At 35.7% G+C, this 27,496-nt stretch overlaps 1 protein-coding gene across 10 annotated transcripts in view; it reads left to right on the top strand.

Moving 5' to 3' along the window:
* Window positions 1-27,496, top strand: part of APOOL (apolipoprotein O like) — a 254,234-nt gene that overhangs the window by 43,400 nt on the left and 183,338 nt on the right. For 9 of the 10 annotated variants that reach the window (XM_077890171.1, XM_077890172.1, XM_077890176.1 and 6 more), the window contains 4 exons: window positions 5,081-5,200; window positions 8,514-8,568; window positions 10,474-10,572; window positions 24,641-24,732. In XM_077890171.1, coding sequence (XP_077746297.1) covers window positions 5,081-5,200; window positions 8,514-8,568; window positions 10,474-10,572; window positions 24,641-24,732 — 366 coding nt within the window. The remainder of the gene's footprint in view (window positions 1-5,080; window positions 5,201-8,513; window positions 8,569-10,473; window positions 10,573-24,640; window positions 24,733-27,496) is intronic. The other variant, XM_077890167.1, reaches the window with a different exon arrangement.

The following is a 27,496-nucleotide window of genomic DNA, read 5'->3' as shown; positions in this document are numbered from 1 at the left end:
TTTCTTTTCATTCTATATTATATATGTTTCATATTTTTATTTCTTTGCATAATTTCTTTAGATTTACCAGTTCACTAAATCTCTCAACAACTGTATCCAGTCTATTTAACTTATCTGTTGAGTTCTTTTTCTATAAAGCTTTTAATTTTAATTCCACTTTTATTTATTTTATTTTAATATACTATTTTATTCATTTCAGGTGTACAATATACTGATTCAACAAATCTATACATTACTTAGTACTTATCTTGATAAGTGTAATATTTAATCCCCATCATCTATTTTACCCATCCACCTACATACCTCCTATCTAGTAACCATCAGTGTATTTACTGCCCATGATTTTATTCCATTTTATTCCTCTACTGTGGAAAATAGTATGGAGGTTCCTCAAAAAGGTAAAAATAGTACTATGCTATGATTCAGTAATCGCACTACTGGGTATTTACCTAAAAAAATTTTAAAAACACTAATTCAAGGGGATACATGCACCCCTATGTTTATTGCAACATTATTTGCAATAGCCAAATTATGGAAGTAGCTAATATGTCCATGGACAGATGAATAGGTAAAGAAGATGTGCTACACATAGACACACACTATATAATGGAATATTATTTAATCTTAAAAGGAAAGATATCTTGCCATTTGCAAGGACATGGATGGAGCTAGAGAGTATGATGCTGTTTTATTTTTATTTTGCTTTATGAAGACTGCTTTAACTATTTGGGGTCTTGGTCCATATAAATTTTAGGATAGTTTATTCTAGTTTAGTAAAAAATACTGTTAGTATTTTGATAGGGATTACATTAAATCTATACATTGCTTTGGGTAGCATAGATATTTTGACAATATTTGTTTTTCTAATCTATGAGTGTAGAAAGTCTTCCCATTTCTTAATGTCATCTAGTCCTAGTGCATCACACTTATTTTGGACCATTGTACTTTCATTTCCATTTGTTTCTACATAATTTTTTATTTCTTTGATTTCTTGGTGCACCTATTGATTGTTTAGTAGAATGTTATTTAACCTCCTTGTACTTGAGCTCTTTCAAGATTTTTTCTTTTGCTCAGTTTCTGGCTTTAGTACTATTGTGGTCAGAAAAGATGCATGGTATGACGTCAGTATTTTTTAATTTGTTGAGACTTGTTTTATGTCCTAATATGTAATCTGTTATGGAGAATGTTGCATGTGTTCTTGAATGTGTATTCTGCTGTTTTAGAATGAATATTTTGAATATATCTGCTAAATCCATCTGTTCTGCTGTGTCATTCAAAGCCACTGTTTCTTTTTGATTTTCTGTTTCGTTGATCTGCCCATTTATTGTAAGTGAAGTATTAAAGTCCACTATTCTTATTGTATTACTACTAATCACTTCCTTTATATTTGTTATTAACTGTTTTAAGTATTTGGGTGTTCCCATGTTGGGTTTGTATATATTTAAAAATACTATATTTTCTGTTTGGTTGTCCTCTTTGTTATTACATAGTGTCTTTTGTTATTCTTTGTTTTAACATCTGTGTTGCTCGATATAGTATTGCTACTCTGATTTTCTTTTGAGATCCATTTTTATGATAAATGTTTTTGCATTCCCTCACTTTTAATCTCCAGGTGTCTTTAGTCCTGAAATGAGCCTCTTGTAGGTAGCATATAGATGGATCTTGTTTTTTTATCTACTCGGTCACCTTGTGTGTTTTGATTGTAGCACTTAGTCCATTTACCTTCGAATTAATTATTGATAGATATTTATTGCCTTTTTGTTACTTGTTTTGTAGTTGTGTAGGTTTTTTTTTTTCCTTTCTTGTCTTGCTGTCTTTCATGGTTTACGGGTTTTTGTTAGTGATATACTTAGGTTCCTTTCTCTTTATTCTTATATATTACTGTTTTTTTTTAAATTTGTGCTTACCATTAGATTTATATATCACATCTTCTGTATGTAGCAATCTATAAAAAGTTGACGGTTACCTATATTTGAACCCATTGTTTACTCATCTGTCCCCACATTTTAGACAATATGGTGTCATATTTTGCATCCTTTTATTTTGTGAATCCCTTCACTGTATTTACAAAGTTATTTATTTTTACTGTTTTTTTTTTAAACATTTTGTAGCCTTACTTATCTTTCCTTTCCACTCAGAGTCCTCTCTAATATTTCTCGTAGGACTAGTTTAGTGGTTACAAAATCCTTTTGTTTTTGTTTGTCTTAGAAATTCTTTTTTTAAGATTTTATTTATTTATTCATGAAAGAGAGAGAGAGAGAGAGGTAGAGACACAAGCAGAGGGAGAAGCAGGCCTTGTGCAGGGAGCCTGTCATGGGACTTGATCTTGGGTCTCAAGGATAAGGCCCTGGGCTGAAGGTGGCACTAAACCGCTGAGCCACCCGGGCTGCCCCTGCCTTAGAAATTCTTTATCTCTCCTTTATTATCAATGATAGTCTTGCTAAATAGAATATTCTTGGCTACAGATTTTTCCCTTTCAGCTCATTTCACTTATCATGCCACTCTCTTCTGGCCTGCAATGTTTCTGCTGAATAATCTGCAGATAGATTTACGATGTTTCTCTTGTATACATATATCTTTTTATTTCTTGCAACCTTTAAAATTATTTTTTTATCACCATTTTTTTGCCATTTTATTATTATGTGTCTTTGTATGGACCTCCTTGGGATAAATTTATTGGGGGATGTCTGTGACTTCTCAATCTAGATTATCTGTTTCCTTCCCTAGATTAGGGAATTTTTCAGCTACTATTTCTTCAAAACACTTTTCTACCCCTTTTCTCTCTTTTTCTTCTCAGATTCATACAATGTGAATGTTACTGCACTTGTTGGAGTCATTGAATTTCCTACGTCTGTCCTCATTTTGCATATTCCTTTTCTCAGTGACTCAGTTTGTTTACTTTTCATTACTCTGTCTTCCAGGTCATTAATTTGTTGCTCTGCTTCTTCTAGCCTGCTATTAATTCCATCAAGTTTATTTTTAATTTCATTCATTGTGTTCAGCATCTCTTATCGGTTCATGTTTGTCTATTTGTTAAGAATTTCACTGATATTCTCCACTCTTTTCTCAAGTCTAGTGCATATCTTTATGATAGTTATTTTATTTTATTTTATTTTTTTATTATTTTATTTTATTTTATTTTTTAAAGATTTTTTAATTTATATATTTTGATAGACACACACACACACAGAGGCAGAGACACAGGCAGAGGGAGAAGCAGGCTCCATGCCAGGAGCCCGACGCAGGACTCGATCCCGGGACTCTAGGATCACACCCTGGGGCAAAGGCAGGTGCTACCGCTGAGCCACCCAGGGATTCCCTGATAGTTATTTTAAATTTTGTATCTGACATATTACTTATATCTGTTTCTCTTAGTTCTCTAGCTGTGGTTTGGTCCTGTTATTTCATTTGGGACATATTTCTCTTGATTCTTCATTTTGTCTAACTCTCTGTGTCTGTTTCTATGTGTTAGGAAAGTCAGCTAGGTCTCTTGCTCTTGAAACTAGTGGGTGGGGTGCACACTTTTATAGTAAGGTGGCACTGGTGTGGGCTGAAACCAGGGCTATCTGTAGTTGGTTCAAAAAGCATGCATGGGTAGGGAGCGTAGTTTTAATAAAAGTGTGCTCATTGTCCCTAGGATGTGATGAGCCACTACTGCCAGGACTAAGGCCCCACAAAATGTGCAGGTCAGGGGATGCATTGGTGGTAAGGTTTATGCTGGTCTTCTCAGAGAGGGGACCTGCAGTGCTGGGACTGAGGCAAGCATGACTGGAATGGGTAGATCTGCTAAATCGCAGGGCACAGGGCTTGTAGTTCCTGTCAGGATTGCACTGATTCCCTCAAGAGGCCTTGTGTTTTGCTGAGGGGTAGGGAGGGAAATGGTACCAGCCTTCTCTTTTATTTTATTTTATTCCTGTAAGGGCCTCCCTGGGATCCCTGCCTATGTGGGATGTGTTCTGAGCTGAGTAAATAACTTTCCTTACCATATGCCTCAGGTGTTTTTTTTTTTTAAAGATTTTATTTATTTATTCATGATAGTCACAGAGAGAGAGAGAGAGGCAGAGACACAGGCAGAGGGAGAAGCAGGCTCCATGCAGGGAGCCCGACGTGGGATTCGATCCCGGGTCTCCAGGATCGCGCCCTGGGCCAAAGGCAGGCGCCAAACCGCTGTGCCACCCAGGGATCCCGCCTCAGGTGTTTTTCACACTGCTGCTTCTACCTTGGATCTCAGCAGGCTGCTTGTGCTGTCTCCTTAAGGGTGGGATTCAGCTTCCTAATGCCCTCAGGAATCTCCCAGAGCCAAGACAGCTTTTTTTTTTTTAAGATTTTATTTATTTATTTGAGAGAGGGAGTGAAAGAGTGAGCATGAGCAGGAGACAGGGGTAGAAGCCGACCAGACTCCCTGCTGAGCAGGGAGTCCAATGTGGGGCTTGATCCCAGGACCCCAGAATCATAACCTGAGCTGAAGGCAGATGCTGAACTGACTGAGCCACCCAGACTCCCCTTCTAATTCACTCCTAAGTTGAGGATGTAAAACATTGAGATGCCAACTTATAGGGTCCCCAATAAGATTGCGTACCTCAAGCTTTTTCTAGGTTTTGTTTCCTGATTGCATACTGCACGAACCATCTATTTTAAAACAAATGATGACAAGGTAAAAAGCTGGCTTTATAGTTTATCTCTGTGTTTCTGTTTTATTTTGTTTGAGGCTTCATAATAGTCTTTATAAATAGCTTAGTGGATCTTTCCTTCCACTTAAGATTTTTAAAAATATTTTATTTTTATTTATTTGATAGAGAGAGTGTGCACAAGCACAGAGAGAAAGGGAGAAGCAGACTCCTTGCTGAGCAGAGAGCCTGATGTGGGGCTTGATCCCAGGACCCTGAGATCATGACCTGAGCCAAGGGTAGATGCTTGACCGACTGAACTGCCCAGGCATCCCAAGATTTTTTTTTTAATATTTTATCAGCAGTTTTAGTTGCTTTTAGCAGGAAGGTTGATGATTTCTCTTTTGCTATACTCCTTGAAAAGGAAGTCCAGCTATTTTATATTTTTAACATGAACTTTTCTTTGCCTCTAGCTCCCCATATATACTGCACCACCTCTGCAGTCTAAATATGTTGAAGAGCAACCTGGTCATTTACAGATGGGCTTTGCATCCATCCGCACTACAACTAGTCATTATATTGGCTGGTGCAAGGTAAGTAAGTTCTAATAGTGGTTTAATGTTGGAGGTTTCTGATTTATTTAGACAGGAGATTCTTTGGCTGCATTTGGTATTGATAGAAGTTACTCAGTGACATTCACCAGGTGAATGGGTTGATCTGGAGGCCCTAACACACTTTCATTCTCATCTTTAGTACCTTGTCACAAAGAGCTAGAAGGCTGGGTTCAGCTAAGAATGTTGACTAACGCACCTACGTGTGGCCAGAGGCATGGTGATCTCAGCATTGTCAGATACTTACAAGAGATCCTTGGCAGAATTTACCAAGCTTCTTATTTATCATCAGATGTCCAAGAAAGGCACTTCTAGAATATTCTATTTTAAGTCACAAAGGCCAACCTAGTTTTAAAAGGAATGGAATTAGATGCCACCTCTCAATATGAATAGCAGCAAAGAATTTGTGGCCATATTTGTAATATTTAATCTACAATAACATTACTGTATAGATTAAGATAGTTCAGCAAGCATTTATGTTATTTTTCATGTATAGTTGTTTGGCTGTTTATAAGAAGTTGTGAAAGTATTTCTGAATTGTTCTTTTTTTGGCTAAGCAAAATGTTAACTTGTTGAGTTTAGCTCATAAGACCATTCTGAATATAGTCAGCTATTGGGAAAAACAGAATTCAACTTACTTTAATATTTAGCCTTTAGTCAGCATTATCCAACAGCAGAGTGATGGAGTAAGCTGATAAAATATTGATGTTTTATTATCTTCACATCAACAAGGTGTGTTAGCATCAGCATCAGCATCTCCAATGTCAGTGTTGTAAGGATAATGCTGGTACCATTGTTTTCATCATTCTGGCCTAATTACCACACAACTTTTTCTCAAATATAACCCTTGTTCTTTTTTGTTTCTAATCCATTCTTTAAAAATATTCTAATGATTTTATGAAACACTAAATGTGAATTCTAGTTATTCCAGATGATATTTAAAACATCTGATGAATACATGGTGTTAGTTTTTAAAATTTTTGTCTGTCAAACAACTTTTTCTAAAAGATTTTATTTATTTATTCATGAGAAACAGAGAGAGAGAGAGAGAGAGAGAGAGAGAGAGGCAGATACATAGGCAGAGGGAGAAGCAGGCTCCATGCAGTGAGCCTGATGTGGGACTTGATCCCGGGACTCCAGTATCACACTCTGGGCCGAGGGCAGGCGCTAAACCATAGAGCCACCCAGGCATCCATGTCAAACAACTTTAATAGTTTAGTTGTATCATACACTCCTAATAGTTTGATCTGAAAGGAAAACATATTAACTAATAAGGATTTGAATCATGCCCCTAATGCTATATGCCAACAACTGGATGATTCATACTTAAGTCTCCTGAGACCTAATATACCATAGTGTTCTTAAATTTGTTTTTAGTGAGGTAAATTGTTCTGAGAGATCCTTAAATTGCTATTGTTACTATCACCTAATTTAAGACTAAAAGAACATTTATTTTGTTAATATGTTAAAGTGAATAGATTGAAAAAGGGCACTTTGAATGTATTTCATCTTCACTGTAAAAAGCTTTTTCTTGGAGATCCCTGGATGGCTCAGCAGTTTAGTGCCTGCCTTTGGCCCAGGGCGTGGTCCTGGAATCCCAGGATCCAGTCCCACATCGGGCTCCTGCATGGAGCCTGCTTCTCTCTCTGCTTATGTCTCTGCCTCTCTCTCTCTCTGTGCCTCTCATGAATAAATAAATAAAATCTTAAAAAAATCTTTTTCTTTCTAATTTTCTCCTAAAAACATAATCTGTTCTTTAAAAATTACTTCTGACTCAAATTGCATTCTGCATTAAACTTAAAATATTATAGGGCAAATTCAGTTCCTACTCCTCTCCTTAGTGTTTTGAAATTTAGATAGCAGTGACCTACAGTGATAAAAGTGAATTTGTAAACAAGCTAAGGAAAACTTCCCAAGATAAGTGACTACTATTCTTCCTCAATAGCTACATGATTTTCAATCAGCTGGTCAATAGGTATTATAACCTCAAAGGTGAGGTTTTCTTAAGAGACAGTCTTTAAAGAGAAGTAACTAAGTGGCAGTTAAGGTTTATGGTGGTTTGTACAGCTTGAAACCACAATGAAGAGATGAACCTTTACATCTCTGATTTCCATGAAAATATCTGAGACAAAGTTACTAATACCAAGATATAACAATAGTAATGACATTTTTTCCTAATATAATTATTTCTGTGTTCTTTGCTTTGAAAATCTTTTTTTGTTTTTATCCCATGGTTCCATGGCAGCTAGTTCAGAGATGGAGATCATATATTTCAGTTATATTTTCTGCTTTCTTCAGTAGAGTCTAGCATGACTACGGGCAGTTACTGTAGATAAATAATTCTCTGCCTTCATTTGTCTTCTGATGTAATTAAGATAGTACCTACCACTCAGTAAATGAGTGTAACCATATTTCTTATATTCAAATAAATTAGTTAGAAATAGGTAAAAGAGCAAATTTGATTTAAAATTTTAATCACTTCAGTGGGTTAATATAATCTTGGTTTGTAGAGAATTTATATTCTTATTTAAAAATAATATAAACACTAGGGATCCCTGGGTGGCGCAGCGGTTTGGCGCCTGCCTTTGGCCCAGGGCGTGATCCTGGAGACCCAGGATCGAATCCCACATCAGGCTCCCGGTGCATGGAGCCTGCTTCTCCCTCTGCCTATGTCTCTGCCTCTCTCTCTCTCTCTCTGTGACTATCATAAATAAATAAAAAAATTTAAAAAAAATAATATAAACACTAGCCTATATAGGATGGTTTCTCTCCTGAGATAAATGTCTTATTTAGATTTGTTTTCTCATTCTAATTCATACTAAAAAAAGAACATGAAGTACTTTCTTTAGGCTTGCTGTTACTACTTTCTTCACAAATCATTATGTCATTGCTGCCACATCCTTATTAATCAGATGTTGCTTTTCAGCAGAAATATGCCTCTATCCATGCTTTATTTAAATTGTATTCATTTTTCTAAGTCTTTATAAAATAAGATGATAAATCATTGTATTTCTGCAATAAATTATCTGTGAGATGCTCTATAGGCATTACTTTACCTGTTTATATGAGGAAAATAGTAAACAAGTATTATCCATGTTAAATAGAATGAAAAGCAAGAAATGAAAAGAAGCTAAGTTCAATGAGTATTCTCATGTGAATAAATAGGGAAGTTAGATTTAGACTTGGGTCCAATGCTAAGTCAAGATTTTAATATGGTCTCAGAGATGTGGACTATTTGATTTAATTATCAACATCTTCAAACATGCAGATGTCCTTTTTTTTTCTTTTTGCTTAGGGTGTTTATGTGTTTATGAAAAATGGGATAATGGATACAGTACAATTTGGAAAAGGTAGGTGAGTTAGCCATCCATAATTAGAAATGCACTATTATCTTTTTAACTTGCAAGGTGTAAATATGAGAAAAATAAACGTGGTTATTCATTATCATGTTTTACCAACTGAGAAGATACTCCGTATAGCACTTTATGATAACAATAACAAAGTAATAGTACCTATGATTTATTAAGCAATTATTATATGCTAAGGCACTATGATAAGCATTTTATAATTTATCTAATTTAGTTTCGTACCAATTCTAAGAGTGTGGGTATTATAATTATTCCTTTATTTATTTGAGAGAGAGAGAGTGCAAGAGCAAGTGTGAACACAAGGTGGGGAGGAGCAGAGGGAGAGGGACAAGCAGACTTTGCACTGAGCACAGAGCCTGAGACAGGGCTCTGTCTCACAACACTGAGATCATGACCTAAGCCAAAACCAAGAGTTGGACATGCAACCAGCTGAGCCACCCAGGTCACCCTATAATTACTCCCTTTTTACAGATAAGAAAACTAAGATGTAGGAAGGTTAAGTAAGTTGTTAAGGTCACATAATTAGTAAGTGGCAGTGCCTAGACTCAAACTGAGGTCTATTTTAGCTGCAAAGCCCCTATTATATACTCAAAGCATAAATTAGAAACATGTCTCCATTGTTATCAATTAGTTTAAATAGGTGCTATTTGCTGTTAAAATACTTAGAATTTTTCTATTTATTGCTAGGAGACTAGAATTTTGCTATTTATTGCTAGGAGACATTAATACCAATCAGTCACTCTAGAATATTTGAGATAATGTTAGGAAGCAATTGTATTTGACTCCTTAGTATGATGATAATGGTATTTGGCGTAGATATTTCTTTCTAATATTCTTAGCCTAAGCCAGTTGTTGAAATAAATGTGTATGGGAGACAGAAAGATCAGCTAAAATTTTAAATGTCTCCATGATGTTGATTACCTATACCTGTATTATCATTACTTGAGGTATATAGGAATTATTTGCAAATTATATTCCTCATCAGTCTTGAGGAATATGATTAAATAAGTTATTGCCATTAAATAACTAACTGTGATAGAATCTGTTTTTCGGGGTTGCATGGAAACAGAAATAATTTAAATATATAAAAAGCCAAAAAATCTAGACTTGTGACCACTCTTCATCTACTTTTGGTCTAGGCTCACTTCTCATCCTGATCATTGGTTTTAACTAAGAGTAATGGTGCTCTGGGTATTGGGGAGTAGTGGCAAGCAGGGTCTATAAGCTACATGTATCCCTAGTCAATTATTCAAAATTCCTTAATAAAGTATTTATTTCTATTTCTACTTGATCCTATCAAATTTGAGCAGATAAGGCCAGAAGCATCTCCATTAGAGAAATATAATACATACACAGTCAGGCATTTACTTTATAGTAATCCATGCTTATATGTGAACTGTAGCATCATATTTCATTAGAGAGTAACATTTGCCTGTATTAAAAAAACAATTGTTAAATCAGCTATTGAAGGAAGATTTTATTTTGTACAAGTAACTATTTTAACTAGCTTTTTAATTCACTACTCAAATCATTGTTTTGCGTAGCATTTTTGAAGAGTATTTAAACCATCTTCTATCTTAGCAAATCTCTTTAGCATTTCTGCATCATATATAGAATGCCTAATTTAGTAAGCCATTTATATTAATTTTTAACTTATTTCTTTTTTTATAAATTTATTTTTTATTGGTGTTCAATTTGCCAACATGTAGAATAACACCCAGTGCTCATCCCGTCAAGTGCCCACCTCAGTGCCCGTCACCCAGTCACCCCTATCCCCTGCCCACCTCCCCATCCACCACCCCTAGTTCGTTTCCCAGAGTTAGGAGTCTTTCATGTTCTGTCTCCCTTTCTGATATTTCTCATTCATTTTAACTTATTTCTTAAAAGATGTGTATGTCTATCTGAAGAATCCACCTCGAGATTTTCTTCCAAAAATTGGAGTGATTACTGTTTCAGGATTGGCAGGCTTGGTTTCAGCAAGAAAAGGTAGGATTTAAAAAATACATTCTTTTTCTTTCAATGCCACTATATTCTGAATTTGACTGTCATGGTAAAACCTCATCCTTTATTGAATATTGTTAGGATAGGGTTCTGGGAGAATGTTTAGATTCTGCTGTATAGCATGTTTATTTTTATAAAGCCTTACTGTATTTTAAAAAATATAGCTATTTTAAGATGTTTAACATCATAAGTTACTAGGTAAATGTAAATGAAAATCACAGAGACATACGACTACATACTTATTGGAATGTCTAAAATTATAAAGACTGACCATACCAAGTATAGTCAAGAATATAGAGCAACTGAAACTCTCATACACTGGTGGTAGGACTACAAAATCATACAGCCATTCCAGAAAACAATTTGATGGTTTCTCTTATAAAGTTAAATATACTCCTATCATGAGACCAAGTAATCTCTCTCCTAGGTATTTACACGGGAAAAATGAAAAATCTGTACATAAATGTTTATAGTAACTCTTTTTATAATTACCAAAAGCTGGAATTCACCTAAATGTCTTCCAAGAGTAAACTGTGGCACATCCAAACAAAGGTAATATATTCACTAATAGCAGCAATATACTATTGACACATGTAACAGTCTTGATAAATAGGACATTTAGACTGGAAACCAGTCTAAAAAGTTATATATTCTGAGATTCTACTTATATAACTTTCTCAAAAAGAGAAAACTATAGTAATATTAAAATAAAAATACAAGCCAGTGGTTCCCAGGAGTTAGGAGTGGGAAGGTGTGACTGTAAGGGGGTAGCATGAGATTTTTTTAAATATTTTATTTATTTATTTATTTATTTATTTATTTATTTATTTATTATAATTTAATTAATTAATTAACTAATGAGAGAGAACAAGCAGGGAGGAAGGGGAGAGGGAGAAGCAGACTCGGCTGAGCAGGGAGCCCAATGCAGAGCTCAATCCCAGGACTCTGGGAACATGATCTGAGTCAAAGGTAGATGCTTATTGAACTGAGCTACCCAGGTGCCCTGAGACTTTTTTTTTTTGACATTGATAGAACTGTTCCATATCCTGATTTTACTGGTGGTTACATGACTCCATACATGTATTAAAATTGATAGAACTATAGATCAGAAATGTTGAATTTTCTGTATGATAATTTAAAATAAACTTTAAAGGTATATAGTTACTCCTATTAAAGTTATAATTTATCATTTTGTTTCTCATCTTTTAGATAACTTTATTTCTTTAAGATTTTTTTAAATTTAAATTCCATTTAGTTAACATAGAGTATAATATTAGTTTTGGGTATACAATGTAGTGATTCAACAGTTTCATACAACACCTAGTCCTCATCACAATAAATGCACTTCTTAATCCCTATCTATTTAGCCCATCAACCCTACTCATTTTCTCCTCTAGTGACTATCAGTTTGTTCTCTATAGTTAAGAGGCTGTTTCTTGATTTTTCTACTCTTTTTTTTCCACTGCTTATTTGTTTTGATTTTTAAATTCCACATATGAGTGAAATCAAATGGTATTTGTCTTTCTTTAACTTATTTCACTAAGCATAAACTTTCTATTTATCCTGTCCTTGCAAATGGCAAGATTTCATTCCTTTTTAGGGCTGGGTCATACTTTTTTGTGTATGTAGGTATCTGTGTATATATATCATACACACACACATATGTGTATGATATGTATACATGTCACATATCACATCTTTATCCATTTGGCACTTGATGGATACTTGAACTGTTTCCATAATTTGGCTATTGTAGATAATGCTACTGTAACACTGGGATGCATGTATCCCTATGAATTAGTGTTTTTGTATTCCTTGGGTAAATCCCTAGAAGTGCAATTGTTGGATTGTAGAGTAGTCTATTTTTAAATATTTGAGGAAATTCCATACTGTTTTTCAAGAATCTCCACCAGTTTCCAATACTGACAGCAGTGCAAGAGGGTCCCCCTTTCTCCACATCCTGACCAACATGTGTTGTTTCTTATGTTGTTAATTTTAGCTATTCTGAGGTGTTGTAGTTTTGATTTATATTTTCTTGATGATGAATGATGTTGAGTATCTATTCAAGTGTCTGTTAGCCAACTGTATATCTTGATGGAAAAAATATCTATTTATGTCTTCTGCCCACTTTTTAATTGGATTATTTGTTTATTGAGTATTGAGTTTTATAAGTTCTTTATATATATTAGATAATAACCCTTTATCAGATATAACATTTGCAAATATCTTCTCCAACTCCATAGGCTGCCTTTCAGTTTTGTTGACTGTTTTCTTTGCTGTGTAGAAGCCTTTTATTTTGATTAAGTCCAATAGTTTATTTTTGCCATGGTTTCCCTTGCCTTTGAAGACATATCTAGAAAGAAATTGCTATAGCAGATGTTGAAGAAGTTACTGCCTCTTGTTGTCTTCTAGGATTTTCCTGGTTTCCTGTCTCACAATTAAGTCTTTAATCCATTTACAGTTTATTCTTGTGTATGGTATAAGAAAGTGGTCCAGTTTCATTTTTTTGCATATTGTTCTCAAGTTTTCCCAACACTGTTTGTTGAAGACATGGTCTTTTTTTCTACTGGATACTCATTTCTTCTTAATTAAATCTTAATTGACCATATAGTTGTAGGTTCATTTCAATTCACTTCCATTAATCTGGGTATCTATTTTTTTGCCTGTACTGTGTTCATCACTACAGCTCTATAACTGGACATCCAGAATTGTGGGGTCTCAAGCTTTGCTTTTCTTTTTTGGCTGCTTTGGAAATTTTAAGATGTTTTGTTCTAGCCCTGTGAAAAATGTTGGCATTTTGATAGAGATTGCATTAAATGTGTAGATTGCTTTAGGTAGTATAGACATGTTAACAATATTTGTTCATTCAGTCCATGAGCATGGAATGTCTATTTCCTTCTGTCCTCTTTAGTTTCTTTCATCACTGTTTCATAGTTTTATTTTTTTTTTTTTAAAGATTTTATTTATTTATTCATGATAGTCACAGAGAGAGAGAGAGAGGCAGAGACACAGGCAGAGGGAGAAGCAGGCTCCATGCACCGGGAGCCCGACGTGGGATTCGATCCCGGGTCTCCAGGATCGCGCCCTGGGCCAAAGGCAGGCGCCAAACCGCTGCGCCACCCAGGGATCCCTGTTTCATAGTTTTCAGAGTAAAGGTCTTTCACATCTTTGAATAGATTTATTCTTAGGTAACTTATTTATTTTATTTTATTTTTAAGATTTAAATTCAATTAATTAACATATAGTAATCTTGTTAGTTTCAGAGGTAGAGTTCAGTGATTCATCAGTCTTATACAATAGCTAGTGCTCATTACATCACATGCCCTCCTTAGTGTCCATCACCCAATTAACACATTCCCCACCCCTTCCCTTCCAGCACCCTTAAGTTTGTTTCCTATGATTAAGAGTCTTTAATGATTTCTCTCCCTCTGATTTTGTCATTTTCTTTTTCCCTCCTTTCTCCTATGATCATCTGTTTCATTTCTTAAATTCCACATATGAGTGAGATTACACAATAATTGTCTTTCTCTGATAGATTTATTTTGCTTAGGATAATACTGTCTAGTTCCATCCATGTTATTGAAAATGGCAAGATTTCATTTTTTTATGCCTGAGTAGTAAGTATTCCATTGTGTGTGTGTGTGTGTGTGTGTGTGTGTGTATATATATACATATATATATATATATATATATATATATGTATATATATATAGCATTTTCTTTTTCCATTCATTTGTTGGTGGACATCTGGGCTCTTTCCATAATTTGACTATTGTCCACATTGCGGCTATGAACATTGGGGTACAGGTGCCCCTTTGGATCACTACATTTGTATCTTTAGGATACCTAGTAATTCAATTGCTAGATCATAGGGTAGCTCTATTTTTACCTTTTTGAGGAACTTCCATAGTGTTTTCCAGAGTTGTTATACCAGCTTGCATTCCTGACTTGTTAATTTTAGGCATTCTGACTGGTGCAAGGTGGTATCTCATTGTGGTTTTGATTTCTATTTCCCTGCTGCTGTGTGATGTTGAGCATTTTTTCATGATGACATAATACTATATGTGGAAAACCCCAAAGACTTCACATCAAAATTGCTAGAACTCAAACAGGAATTCAGCAAAGTGGCAGGATATAAAATGAATGCATAGGAACCAGTTGCATTTCTCTACACTAAAACTGAGACAGAAGAAAGAGAAATTAAGGAGTCAATCTTATTTACAGTTGCAACAAAAACCATAAGATATATAGGAATGAACATAACCAAAGAGGCAAAGGATCTGTACCCAGAAAAGTATAGAACATCATGAAAGAAATTGAAGAAGACACAAAGAAATGGAAAAACGTTCCATACTCATAAAATGGAAGAAAAATATTGTTAAATATTGTTAAAATGTTAGATGTTAAATTGTAAAATGCTACCTTGAGCAATCTATACATTCAATGCAATCCCTATGAAAATACCACCAACATTTTTAACAGAGCTGGAACAAATCATTCTAAAATTTGTATGGAATCAGAAAAGACCCTATTCAGGGTCTTTGAAAAAGAAAACCAAAGCTGGTGGCATCACAATTCCAGACTTCAGGCTCTATTACAAAGCTGTAATCATGAAGACAGTATAGTAGTAGCACAAAAACAGACACATCAAACAATAGAACAGAATAGAGGGCCCAGAAATGGACCTTCAACTCTATGGTCAACTAATCTTTGACAAGGGTGGAAAGAATATCCAATGGAAAAAAGACAAGTCTTCAGCAAATGATGTGGGGAAAATTGAACAACCACATGTAGAAGAATGAAACTGGACCACTTTCTTACACCGGAACAAAAGTAAATTCAAAATAGTAAAAGACCTAAATGTGAGACAGGAATCACATCAAAATCCTGCAAGAGAGCACAGGCAGCAACCTCTTGCTAGACACATCTCCAAAGGCAAGGGAAACAAAGCAAAAGTGAACTATTGGGACATCATCAGGATAAAAAGCTTTGCACAACAAAGAATACAGTTAACAAAATCTAAAGATGGCCAACAGAATGGGAGAAGAGTTTTGCAAATGTCTTATAGATAAAGTCCTAGTATCCAAAATCTATAAAGAACTTATCAAACTCAACACCAGAGAACAAATAATCCAATCATGAAATGGCCAGAAAACATGAACAGACATTTCTCCAAAGAAGACATAACAAATGGCCAAGAGACACATGAAAACATACTCCTAGGTATTTTATTGTCTTTAGTGCAGTTGTAAATAGGATTTGTTCCTTAATTTCTCTCTCTGCTTCATCATTATTGGTGCAGATGCACAGATTTATGTACATTGATTTTGTACGTGTGACTTTACTAAATTTGTCTATCTGTTCTAGAAGTTTTTGGGGGGTGTCTTTCAGGTTTTATATATATATTACTATGTCATCTGCAAATAGTGAAGGTTTTACTTCTTCCTTTCTAATTTAGATGCCTTTTATTTCTTTTTGTTGTCTTATTGGTGTGTCTAAGACTTCTAGTACAATGTTTAATAATAGTGGTGAGAGTTGACATCACTGTCTTATTTCTGACCATAGAAGAAAAGCTCAAAGTTACTGCCATTTAGGATGCTATTAGCTATGTTTTTTTTTTTATATGTGGCCAAGGTGATGCTGCTCTCACAAAATGCATTTGTAAGTTTCCCTTTCATTTCTCTTTTTTTGGAATAGTTTGAGAAGAATTGGTATTAACTCTTCTTAAATGTTTGGTAGAATTTGTCCATGAAGTCATCTGGCCCTGGACTTTTATTTGTTGTAAGTTTTTTGATTATTGATTAAATTTCTTTACAGGTTATTGGTCTTTTCAAGTTTTCTATTTCTTTCTGTTTCAGTAGTTTATATGTTTCATAAGTAGTTTATATGTTTCCGGGAATTTATCCATTTCTTCCAGGTTGTCCAATCCATTGGCATATAGGGCTTTATAATATTCTCTTACAATTTTTTGTAGTTCTGTGGTGTTGGTTGTTATTTCATTTATGATTTTATTTATTTGGGTCCTTACCCTTTTTCATAAGTCTGGCTAGAAGTTTATCAGTTTTATTATTTTCTCATGGAATCAGCTCCTGGTTTCATTGATCTGTTCTATTGTGTTTTTAGTTTCAGTATTATTTATTTTTGCTCTAATCTTATTTTCTTCCTTCTGCTGATATTAGGTGTTGTTCTTTTTCTTGCTCCTTCCTTGTGTAAGATTAGGTTGTTTATCTGAGATTTTTTCTTGCTTCTTGAGGTAAGCCTGTATTGCTATATACTTCCCTCTTAGGACTGCTTTTGCTGTATCTCAAAGGTTTAGTGTTTTCATTTTCATCGTTTCCATATATTTTTTAATTTCCTTGTTGGTCCATTCATTGTTTAGCAGCACGTTGGTCAACTTCCATGTATTTGTGGTTGTTCCACATTTTTTCTTTTGGTTGATTTCTAGTTGTTTTTTTTTTACGATTTTATGTATTTATTCATGAGAGACAGACAGAGAGAGAGAGAGAGAGAGGCAGAGACACAGGCAGAGGGAGAAGCAGGCTCCATGCAGGGAGCCCGCCGTGGGACTCGATCCCGGGTCTCCAGGATCACACCCTGGGCTGAAGGTGGCACTAAACCACTGAGCCACCCCGGCTGCCCGACTTCTAGTTTCATAGTGTTACTGTCCAGTGTGTCATTCAAAGCCATTGTATCCTTGTTGTTTTTCTCTTTCTTTTTTTTTTTGTTTTTTTTTTGTTTTTGTTTTTCTCTTTCTTTCTTTCTTTCTTTCTTTCTTTCTTTCTTTCTTTCTTTTCTTCTCTTTCTTCTTTTTAGATTTTTTTAATTTTATTCATGAGACACAGAAGGAGAGGCAGAGGCCAGAGACACAGGCAGAGGGAGAAGCAAGCCCCTCGCAGGGAGCCCAATGCAGGACTCAATCCCTGGACTGGGATCATGCCCTTAGCGGAAGGGAGACACTCAACCGCTGAGCCAACCAGGCATCCCTGTTTTTCTCCTTCGTTGGGATCTGTCCATTGATGTAAATTGAGTGTTAATATCCCCCAATATTATTGTGTTATTGTCATTTCCTCTTTATTTGTTACTGTTTTATATACTTCTGTACTCCCATGTTGGGTACATAAATATTTGTGACTGTTATCTTCTTGTTAGATTGTCCCCTCTATTATTATATATAGTGACATTCTTTGTTTCTTCTTACTGTCTTTGTTTTAAGGTTTTTTGTCAGATATTAATATTGCTACTCTGGTTTTCTTTTGGCATCCATTTACATGAAAAATGTTTCTCCATGTGCTCATTTTCAATCTGCAAGTGTCTTTAGGTTTAAAATGAATCTGTTGTAGGCAGCATATAGAAGGGTCTTCTTTTTTAATCCATTCTGTCACTCTGTACATCTTGATTGGAGTATTTATTCCATTTTCATTCAAAGTAATTATTGATAGATACATATTTATTGCCATTTTATTACTTGTTTTGTCATTGTTTGGAAATGTTTTTCTGATCCCTTCTTGTTTTTGTCACTTTTGGTTTCTCTCCTTTCCACTCAGGGTCCCCTTTAATATTTCTTGTAGGGCTGGTTTAGTGGTCAGGAACTCTTAGTTTTTGTTTGTCTTGGAATGTCTTTATCTGTCCTATTCTGAATAATAGCATTGCGGTATAGAGTATTCTTGGCTGCAGATTTTTCCCATTTAGCACTTTGAATATGTTATGCCACTCCCATCTGGCTTGCAAAGTTGGGAAATCTCCACCTAGCCTTATGGGTTTTCCCTTGTGGGTTAAGGGCTTATTTTCTCTTGCTGCTTTCAAGTTTATCTTCTTTATCACTATATTTTGCAAATTTAATAGAAATATGTCTTGGTGTGAGCCTGTTTCTGTTAATTTTGATGGGAGTTCTCTCTTCCTCCTGCATCTAATGTCTGTTTCCTTTCCCAGATTTAGGGATGTTTTCAGCTATTATTTCTTCAACTAAATTTTCTGCCCCTTTTTCTTTCTCTTCATTTTCTGGAACTTATATAATATGAATATTATTACATTTGATGGATTCACAACCCTTAGTCTATTCTTGTGTTCCATAATTCTTTTTTCTATTTTGTTCAGCTTCATTAATTTCCATTACTTTGTCTTGTAGGTCACTAATTTGTTCCTGTACTTCTTCTAGCTTGTTGATCATTATATTAAATATGTTTCTGATCTTGTTTATTGCACTCTTCATCTCTGATTATTTGTTAACTATTTTATCTCTCTGATAAGGGTATTACCTATGTCTTCTTTTCTCAAGCCCAGTGAGTATCCTTATGATTGTTGCTTTAAATTCCATATCAAGCCTTTTACCTGTATCTGTTTTGCTTATTCTCTGCCATGGCCCTATCTTGTTCTTGGTTTTGTTCTTCCTCCATTGTTGCATTTTGTCTATGTCTCTACTTTTTTCTGTTTTCGAAAAGCTGGTTATGAGGCACCTGGGTGGCTCTGTCAGTTAAGTGTTGGACTCTTGATTTCAGCTCAGGTCATGATGTCAGCTCCATGCTTAGTGGGGAGTCTGTTTTGGATTCTCTCTCTCCCTCTCCCTTTGCCCTTTCTCCCTTTCATGTTTTCTCTCTGTCTCTCTGTCTCTTTAATAAATAAATAAATAAATATTTAATAAAAAGAAAAGCTAGTCATTCTCCTGCTTCTGAAAGTAATGACCTTTTGAGGAAGAGGTCATGTAGGTCCCAGGGCTTGGCCCTTCAGGGTGTGTCTCCAGCATATGCTGCATGTACTCTGCTCTTGTGTTTTGGCTGCTCTATACTTTAGGCCAGCCGTGTGCCGTGGCTCTCTTTGGCTGATCTGGGAAATTTTGGTCCCTGGCCTGAATACAGCAAATTTAAATTAGGCGTGCCCTGGTACACTTGTGAAATGAGACCTGTCACCACCTCCCAACAGAACTGAGGCCCTATAGAACTCAGTTGGTAGATGTGGTATGGTTAGGGGTTTGTGCTGGTCTTCTGGGGGAGGGTCCCACTATGGTGGGACTGAGGCAGGCATATCTGGGAAGGGCAGCCTTACCAGTGTGCAGGGGGTAGGGCTTGATGTATATAAGTTAGACAGGAGGGTTGGTGCTGCACTACTTCCTACCAGTAGCTGTGTGTTTATGCCAAAAGGCAGGGAATGGAAATGTTGCTGGCCAGCTCCTTTGTTCCTAGAGAGGTATCTCTGAATGTTGCCTCTCAGGGATGCACTTCAAGAAGTGGGAATAATCTCCCCACTGTATATCCCAGGGCCTCTTCAGATCACTGTTTTCATACTTTCTGCCCCCTGGGTTGTTTGCCTGCCTTCTCCCCAGGAGCAGGGCAGTGCCCTCCAAACTCTATCCCAGCCAAGCCTGCTGATCTTTAAATCTTGAGATTTTAAACCCTACTTGTTTAAAGAACTCACAAAATTCAGACTGTTCTCATTCTCCAAGCAATTGGCTTTGGGGAAACCTTCTTGTCTGTTTCCCTTAGTGTTCCTCTCCATCTCACCCTTCTCTAGACCACAGTTCCCTCTTCTCTGCAGCAGCTGGGATCCATTTCTCCCCTAAACCATATCCCCACAATTTCTACTTTCTTTGATGTGGCCTTTTCTTTCTCTTTAATTGTGGTCGTTGCTCTGCCAGTCTTCAGGTTGATTTCTGGGGTATTTAGAATGATTCAATAGTTATCTATTTGTATTCGTGTGATAAGGTGTACCTAGGGTCTTCCTACTCTGCCACCATCTTCCTCTGCTCCTTTAAAAAAAATTTCAGTGGTGTCTGGGTTGCTCATTCGGTTAAGCATCTGGCTTTGGATCAGGACATGATCCTGGGGTCCTGGGATTGAGCCCTGAGTTGGGCTCCCTGCTCAGGAGGGAGTCTGCTTCTTCTTCTCCATTTGCCCCTCCCACTGCTATTCCTCTCTCTCAAAAAAAAATAAATAAAAAGATTTTCAGAGTCTCTAGATATAAAAAACATGGCCTTGGAACTTTATGTTAATGTTAAAATGTATGCTAACCCCTCAAACTTGTTTTCTCTGCTTTCTCATGACCATACATATTCTGGGGGCTATATTAAGGATTTGAGACAGACATGCTGGTATCAGAAAAATACTTTTTTAAAAAGATTATTTTATTTATTTATTCAGAGAGAGAGAGAGAGAGAGGCAGAGAGAGAAGCAGGCTCCATGCTGGGAGCCCAATGTGGGACTCAATCCCTGGTCTCCAGGACCACACCCTGGGCTGCAGGCAGCGCCAAACCTCTGCACCACTGGGGCTGCCCAGAAAAATACTTTATACTGTCATCATCTCATCCTGACCAAGGTTGCTAGAATTGACATCAGCCACCACGGAATGGAGTTTGCAGAAGTTGACAACTTATTACTTTCATTCAACATGAGGCTTGATATGCTTGATTTCTTTTTTTTTCTTCTTTTTACCCTGTATAGATACTAACTTTGTTATTTCTTCACACTCTACCACTTTTGTAGAGGGTCCCCAAAACCACTCATGGGTTTGATGGTTAAGTAGGAAAACTTAAAAGACTTAACCTATAGTCATAGGTCTTATTACAGTGAAGGATTGCAAAGTAAAATAAGCAAAGGGAAAAGGCAAATGGGGCAAAGCCTATAAGAGACTAGTACAAACCTCTACTTCTAAGAATCCCCTCCCAGTGGAGTCATATAAGATGTACTTAATCCCTCCAGTAATGAATTGTGACAGTACATGTGAGGTGTTGTCAGCCAAGGAAGCTCATTAGAGAGTGAGCAGTCAAAGTTATTACTAACGGCTGATCACATAAACATTGTCTCTCTAGCATGTTCAGAATTCCAGACTGGAAGGAAAGCAGTTGTTCATCATAAACCATATTATTTCAACAAACAGTTTAAGCACAGTACATCACTCATCATTCAGAGAATGTTTTTTGTCATTGTAGGGAACTCTTTACCAGTGAATTCCCCAGATGCCAGCCAAGAGCCAGCCTTGCAAGCAGGCCTTTCTAACAATGGTAGTCTCAAGAAACTATGTGAATTCTTTTCTGCACACTGTTAAATAACTGTTTTTTCATAAGTACATGGTGAATGTCATATTTTCCCATTTTCTACCTCTGAGTATGGAAATTCTTCTCAGTAGGCATTACTGCCTCTCCTCCTCACTAAAGCCCTTCCTAAGCTGGTACAGTTCTCTGGTCAGTAGCCATTTTTGGTCACCTTCCATTCATCTCCTGTCCACAACTCAGTTGCCAATCATTGTCCCCAAACTAAATTACATGTGTTTCAAAGTCATAGCTCTGAACCAGTCTGGAGTGTAATATCAGATACCTTATGGTTTGTTTGTCCAGCTTTAGTCCTTATAATATCAAGTCAAATATACCCAATCAGGTACAAAACATTCTAACTCTAGCCCATATATTTCATCTCTAACACTCAACCTATAGCTAATATTAATGGCTATTGATATCCCATTTTTAATTCTAACACCGTGAGCAACTTTTACTTGGGTATATATTATAAGCTACTTATTAGGGAAAAAATTGAAAAACAGGATCGCTCTATGTAGCATATAAGACTCAAGGAAGAACATACTACTATATTCTCAGTAAGAAAGTCATAATCCACTTGGAAAAAAATATGTTTCTTAGGTCATCCACATTGTCTCTAAGTGTTAGAGCTAGAATAATCTAACCCATTATTTTTCAAATTTAGATCTCAACCTATTATTAGGTAATAAAATAAACATAGTGAATCTCAGAGGACATTTTATTAAAAAAATAAAATAGAGGAAAACAGCAAATATCAGTGTTCTGTACTTAATATGGGTAAATATTGTGAAACTATTGTTTCCGTAGAGTGTGTGTATATCTGTGTAAGATAGATCATAAGTCATAATGTAGAATTTATTCTCTAATATGAGTTACGGTAAAAAAATGTTTGAAAGCTGATGATTTAGTCTAACCCCATTAGCTATATATAGAGGTCCAGGAATGTGATTTCATAGCACTTGTTAGGGGCTGTGTCTAAAGTCCTTTTCTACTTATGGGAGTAGGGCTATTGAATCCAAATGAAATGTATATTTTGTTTGGCTTGCCCTTTATATCAAGTAAAGAGAAGATGAATGTAAGCCTTTTTTAATATTTAAATGAGGGCAGCCCCGGTGGCGCAGCGGTTTGGCGCCGCCTGCAGCCTGGGGTGTGATCCTGGAGACCAGGGATCGAGTCCCACATCTGGCTCCCTGCGCGGAGCCTGCTTCTCCCTCTGCTTGTGTCTCTGCCTCTCTCTCTCTCTCTCTGTGTCTATGAATAAATAAATAAAATCTTAAAAAAAAAATTTAAATGACACATCAGCCAAAAAATGCCACTTTCCAAGGTTAGGAGCAGCACAATTAGGGGAATTTGCCTGAGTCAAGGAAACTTGCATTAAGAGATGTTAGGTCCATAAAATCAAGAATCAAACTATGATACTAGAATAGTGAGAAGGACCTGAGTAAAGGAATAACTTAAGACATGTTTTTTTCTAACTTATAGTATACTTTAACAGATCTAGACCCTCTTTCACAGTACCATGCAAACCAGTCTAAAACCAAAGGAAAGCTAAATTAGAGGTTGAAGCAGCCTACCTACTCCTCCCTACCAAACTCTGTCTTGTAGACATGAATGTAGGCCTCCTTTCAAATAGGTAAACCAGATACAGAAATAGCTTTTGTTTTTATCTTTTTATCTTTCATTAATATTGCCTGCAAACATTGCCAGTTATTTTTTACCTTAATCCATACTGATTAAAAAAAAAATCCTTACTGCTGTACCAAATAGGCTGTTCCTTTTTTTTTTTTGGCCGTTCCACTTTTTTTTTAAATTTTTTATTTATTTATGATAGTCACACACACAGAGAGAGAGAGAGAGAGAGGCAGAGACACAGGCAGAGGGAGAAGCAGGCCCCATGCAGGGAGCCCGACGTGGGATTCGATCTCAGGTCTCCAGGATCGCGCCCTGGGCCAAAGGCAGGCGCTAAACCGCTGCGCCACCCAGGGATCCCTATGGCCGTTCCATTTTTTAAAGTAACGGTTATAAGAGCTGTTTTAGAGAATAAAAGAGCTTACCCCAATTAGAAGACCCATCATCTACATATCCACTCATATTTACGGAGTCTAAGCATTCAGTCATTTAAGATACATATTATTTTGAACTAGTGGTTTGTTGTCACTAAGCTATGGCTATAGGAAGTTCCTAGTGAGATTGTATTTGGAAGATATTTTAAGGGATTTTGCTGTAAAAAACAAAATGTTTGGGGGTGCCTGGGTGGCTCAATTGGTTAAGCATCTGACTCTTGATTTTGGCCCAGGTCATGATCTTAGGTTGTGGGATTGAGCCCTGCACAAGGAGATGGAAGTCTGCTTCTCTCTTCCCTCTGCCCCTCCCCCTACTCTCTCTCTCTAAAATAAATACATCTGTAAGAAGTTTGAAAGTGTCTCTTAGATGCTTAGTTTACATACTTTTGGAAATGAATACATTATCTAATGTTACCTGCAATTGTTTAATTGCTACATCTAGTATTTTAAATCAGTGACATGAAGGAGTTATATATCTTTTAAAGTCCTTAGCTGATTAGTTAGTTGGATTTTTCATGTTCCTAAAGACTTAATCAAAACAGGGTATGTAAAGAGAGTCCATTTTGCTATAACATGGTATCACAAGTATGGTAGTTGATCAGTTCTTTGTTATCATGCTCTATTAGATACTTGAAACAATGTGGTTACAATTTTGAGTTTCTTAGGACATGAAAAAAAATACCTAGTTTTAAAAAAGAAGAAAATCATCAACCCCATTTGTGTAGCTAATTATCAATTTTAAATTGAGAATACTTTTCTAAAATTGGACATGACCACTAAGAGGTATTAATTGAATAGTGATCCTTAAGGATATTTTAGTGACTACATTGATTAGTATTATTATCTAAAGAATAAATTGACATAGGATAATGACTTGAAAGGGAACAAAGAGAACATTAAAGTTATAAAAACATCAAGTCTGTGCTAGCATCTGTTTGGAGTTTAATAGCTTATTTGAATTTCATAGGTTCTAGATTTAAGAAAATTGCTTATCCACTGGGACTGGCCACTTTAGGAGCAGCTGTTTGCTACCCAGTCCAGTCAGTAATAATTGCAAAGGTAAGTTCCTTTTAAGTGATAGGTACATTTCAGTATTTGTTTAAACTCTTAGTGTGACAATATTTAAATGTCCTATGTATCTGCAGCATTTAATTTTCAGAGAATTATGGTTACTATCACCTATTATTTTGGCAAAATCACACTTCATTTCAGCATGATAAATGCCATTCTTAATTACATGAGCATTGCAAATAAATAGGATAAACTTGTTAAAATATAATTCAACAATATAAATGCCTTTTTGAGGATTCAATTCAGATTGATGTAGAATTTATGGGGAGAAATACCACTCCATTGTTGAGCTATGTGAAATTAAAATTTTAATTAATGGAAAATTATACCTACTGGCTGCTGTCAGTTCATCAGATTAATATAAAGATTAGCAAATTGGGGATCCCTGGGTGGCTCAGCAGTATAGCGCCTGCCTTTGGCCCAGGGCACGATCCTAGAGTCCTGGGATCCAGTCCCATGTCGGGTTTCTGCATGGAGCCTGCTTCTCCCTCTGCCTGTGTCTCTGCCTCTCTCTCTGTGTGTGTGTGTGTGTGTGTGTGTCTCTCATGAATAAATAAATAAAATCTTTAAAAAAAAAAGATCAGCAAATTGGTAGATAACAGAGGCTTCTGAAGATAAAACAAAAAAACATACAAATTCAGTTTTGATACCACCTAGAACTAAGTAACATTTTCCATGAGTCCATATAATAGCTGTTTTGTCATTTTCTAGTGAGCTTATCTACAAATTCAAACATTCTCCTAATTATTTAAACAGAGTGTGCCAGTATTTTAGTTTTGATACATATTCAGATTGAGAAGCAGAGCTTTTAGTGATGCAGTATTTTTTTCCTTTCCTTCTTTTCTTAATTACCAACATTAATGATTCCCCCTCACACTTGAAACGGTATGTAGTGTTACCAGAAGGGCTTTCTGTACTTGTATTCTCATTACTACATCTCTTTAATTATTGATGTAGATAAAAGTACCTACTCAATATTTTAAGAATGACAAGGATATAGTGATCTAAATAGTTTATAATGTGATCAAGCTATAAAAGTTTATAGCAAAGACAGCATTATTCGTTAAATCTAGTTGAGACACTTGATCCAAAATGATACACTTGTTTTTTATAAATATGTCCTGAGAATTTATATAAGAAGTAGACCCTTAAATTCATAACATATTCATGCTGAAGGAAACTTTTGAGCTTATTGCATTCAACTTCCTCATTTACTGATAAGAAAACTATGACCCAGAGAAGTTTCAAAATGACTGATTTGTCCAGGGTTCTGTTCAGTTTCAGGTGTCGTACCTCCCTGTCCATTTTTCTTCTCAGTGCATAACGCTGCCATTGAATCTTTTTGTTCGTTTATTTAGAATAAGGCCTTATTTTTTTAAAAGATTTTATTTATTTATTCATGAGAGACACACAGAGAGAGACGGGCAGAGACACAGGCAGAGAGAGAAGCAGGCTCCATGCAGGGAGCCCAATGTGGGACTCCATCCCGGGTCTCCAGGATCACACCCGGGGTAGAAAGCAGACACTAAACTGCTGAGGCACCCAGGAATCCCAGGCCTTAATGTTTTTAAATAAAGTTAGTAACTACTCATCCTTAAGTAATTTAAGCATTATAGAAAAGTCTAGAAAAATAACAGGTAACCACCTGGAATTCTTTCATCCAGAAAAATAAGTGTTAACATTTGCTAGAATATTGTCTAGATATTTCTCTATTCATATATAGACATAGATAGATGGATAAGTAGGCAGATATAGTTTCATAATAACAGTGTAATATTAAAAATCTTAATTTTAAAAATATTCAACTTAATTTTACTCTGATGAGCATTGGGTGTTATGCTATATGTTGGCAAATTGAACACCAATAAAAAATTTTAAAAAACTTAATTTTACTCTAATAGAAGGAAAATAAAAACAAGAGAATTCCTGAACTTCAAATAAAAATTTCTGTGATAGGGCAGCCTGGGTGGCTCAGCAATTTAGCACCACCTTCAGCCCAGGGTGTGATCCTGGAGACCTGGGATTGAGTCCCATATTGGGCTCCCTGCCTGAAGCCTTCTTCTCCCTCTGCCTATGTCTCTGCCTCTCTCTCTCTCTCTCTCTCTATTACTCATGAATAAACAAATAAAATCTTTTTAAAAATTCTGTGATAAAAAAGATATTAAAATGATTTCCTAAAAGTTCTTCTAATGTTAAATACTGATTATTACTGATATTCCTAGAGTTTAGACCCTTGCTTTTCCTTTGGCATATAATAATGTCATGTGTAATATCTGCTGGATTCTAACATATATATATATATATATATATATATATATATATATATATATATCATGGATTCTTAACCTGAGATCCATGATAGACTTGAGAGAGAAGGGTGACTCCCCTCCCTGAAACTATGAAAAGTTTTAGGTATACAATACACATCTTCTAACTTGATATTGTTGGGACCAGTAGTTAACAATAAATTTAAAATGTTAAAGTGGGAAGTTTTAAAAAATCATAAATATGGACCTTAAATCTTTTATTTCAAATTAATAATATAATTGTGTGTCCATTTTTCTCTCTTTTGAAGTAGGTATTTTCTATGAGTATGGATCTCCTAGTTGAAGATCCATGGCATCTTTTCTTATAGTTACTCATATCTGTAATTTGTCTTCTACTGTTTTCAGTTTAGATTTATTTAAAATAGAATCAACACCTAAAAACATTTTAAAAATAATATGAGTGCAAAATCCTCTTAAATTTTTAT

This window comes from Canis aureus, chromosome X (genome assembly GCF_053574225.1).
Source record: "Canis aureus isolate CA01 chromosome X, VMU_Caureus_v.1.0, whole genome shotgun sequence".
NCBI classification, from domain to species: Eukaryota; Metazoa; Chordata; class Mammalia; order Carnivora; family Canidae; genus Canis; species Canis aureus.
The sequence above is the reverse complement of the archived record's forward strand: the minus strand, read 5'-3'. Positions and strand labels throughout refer to the sequence as shown.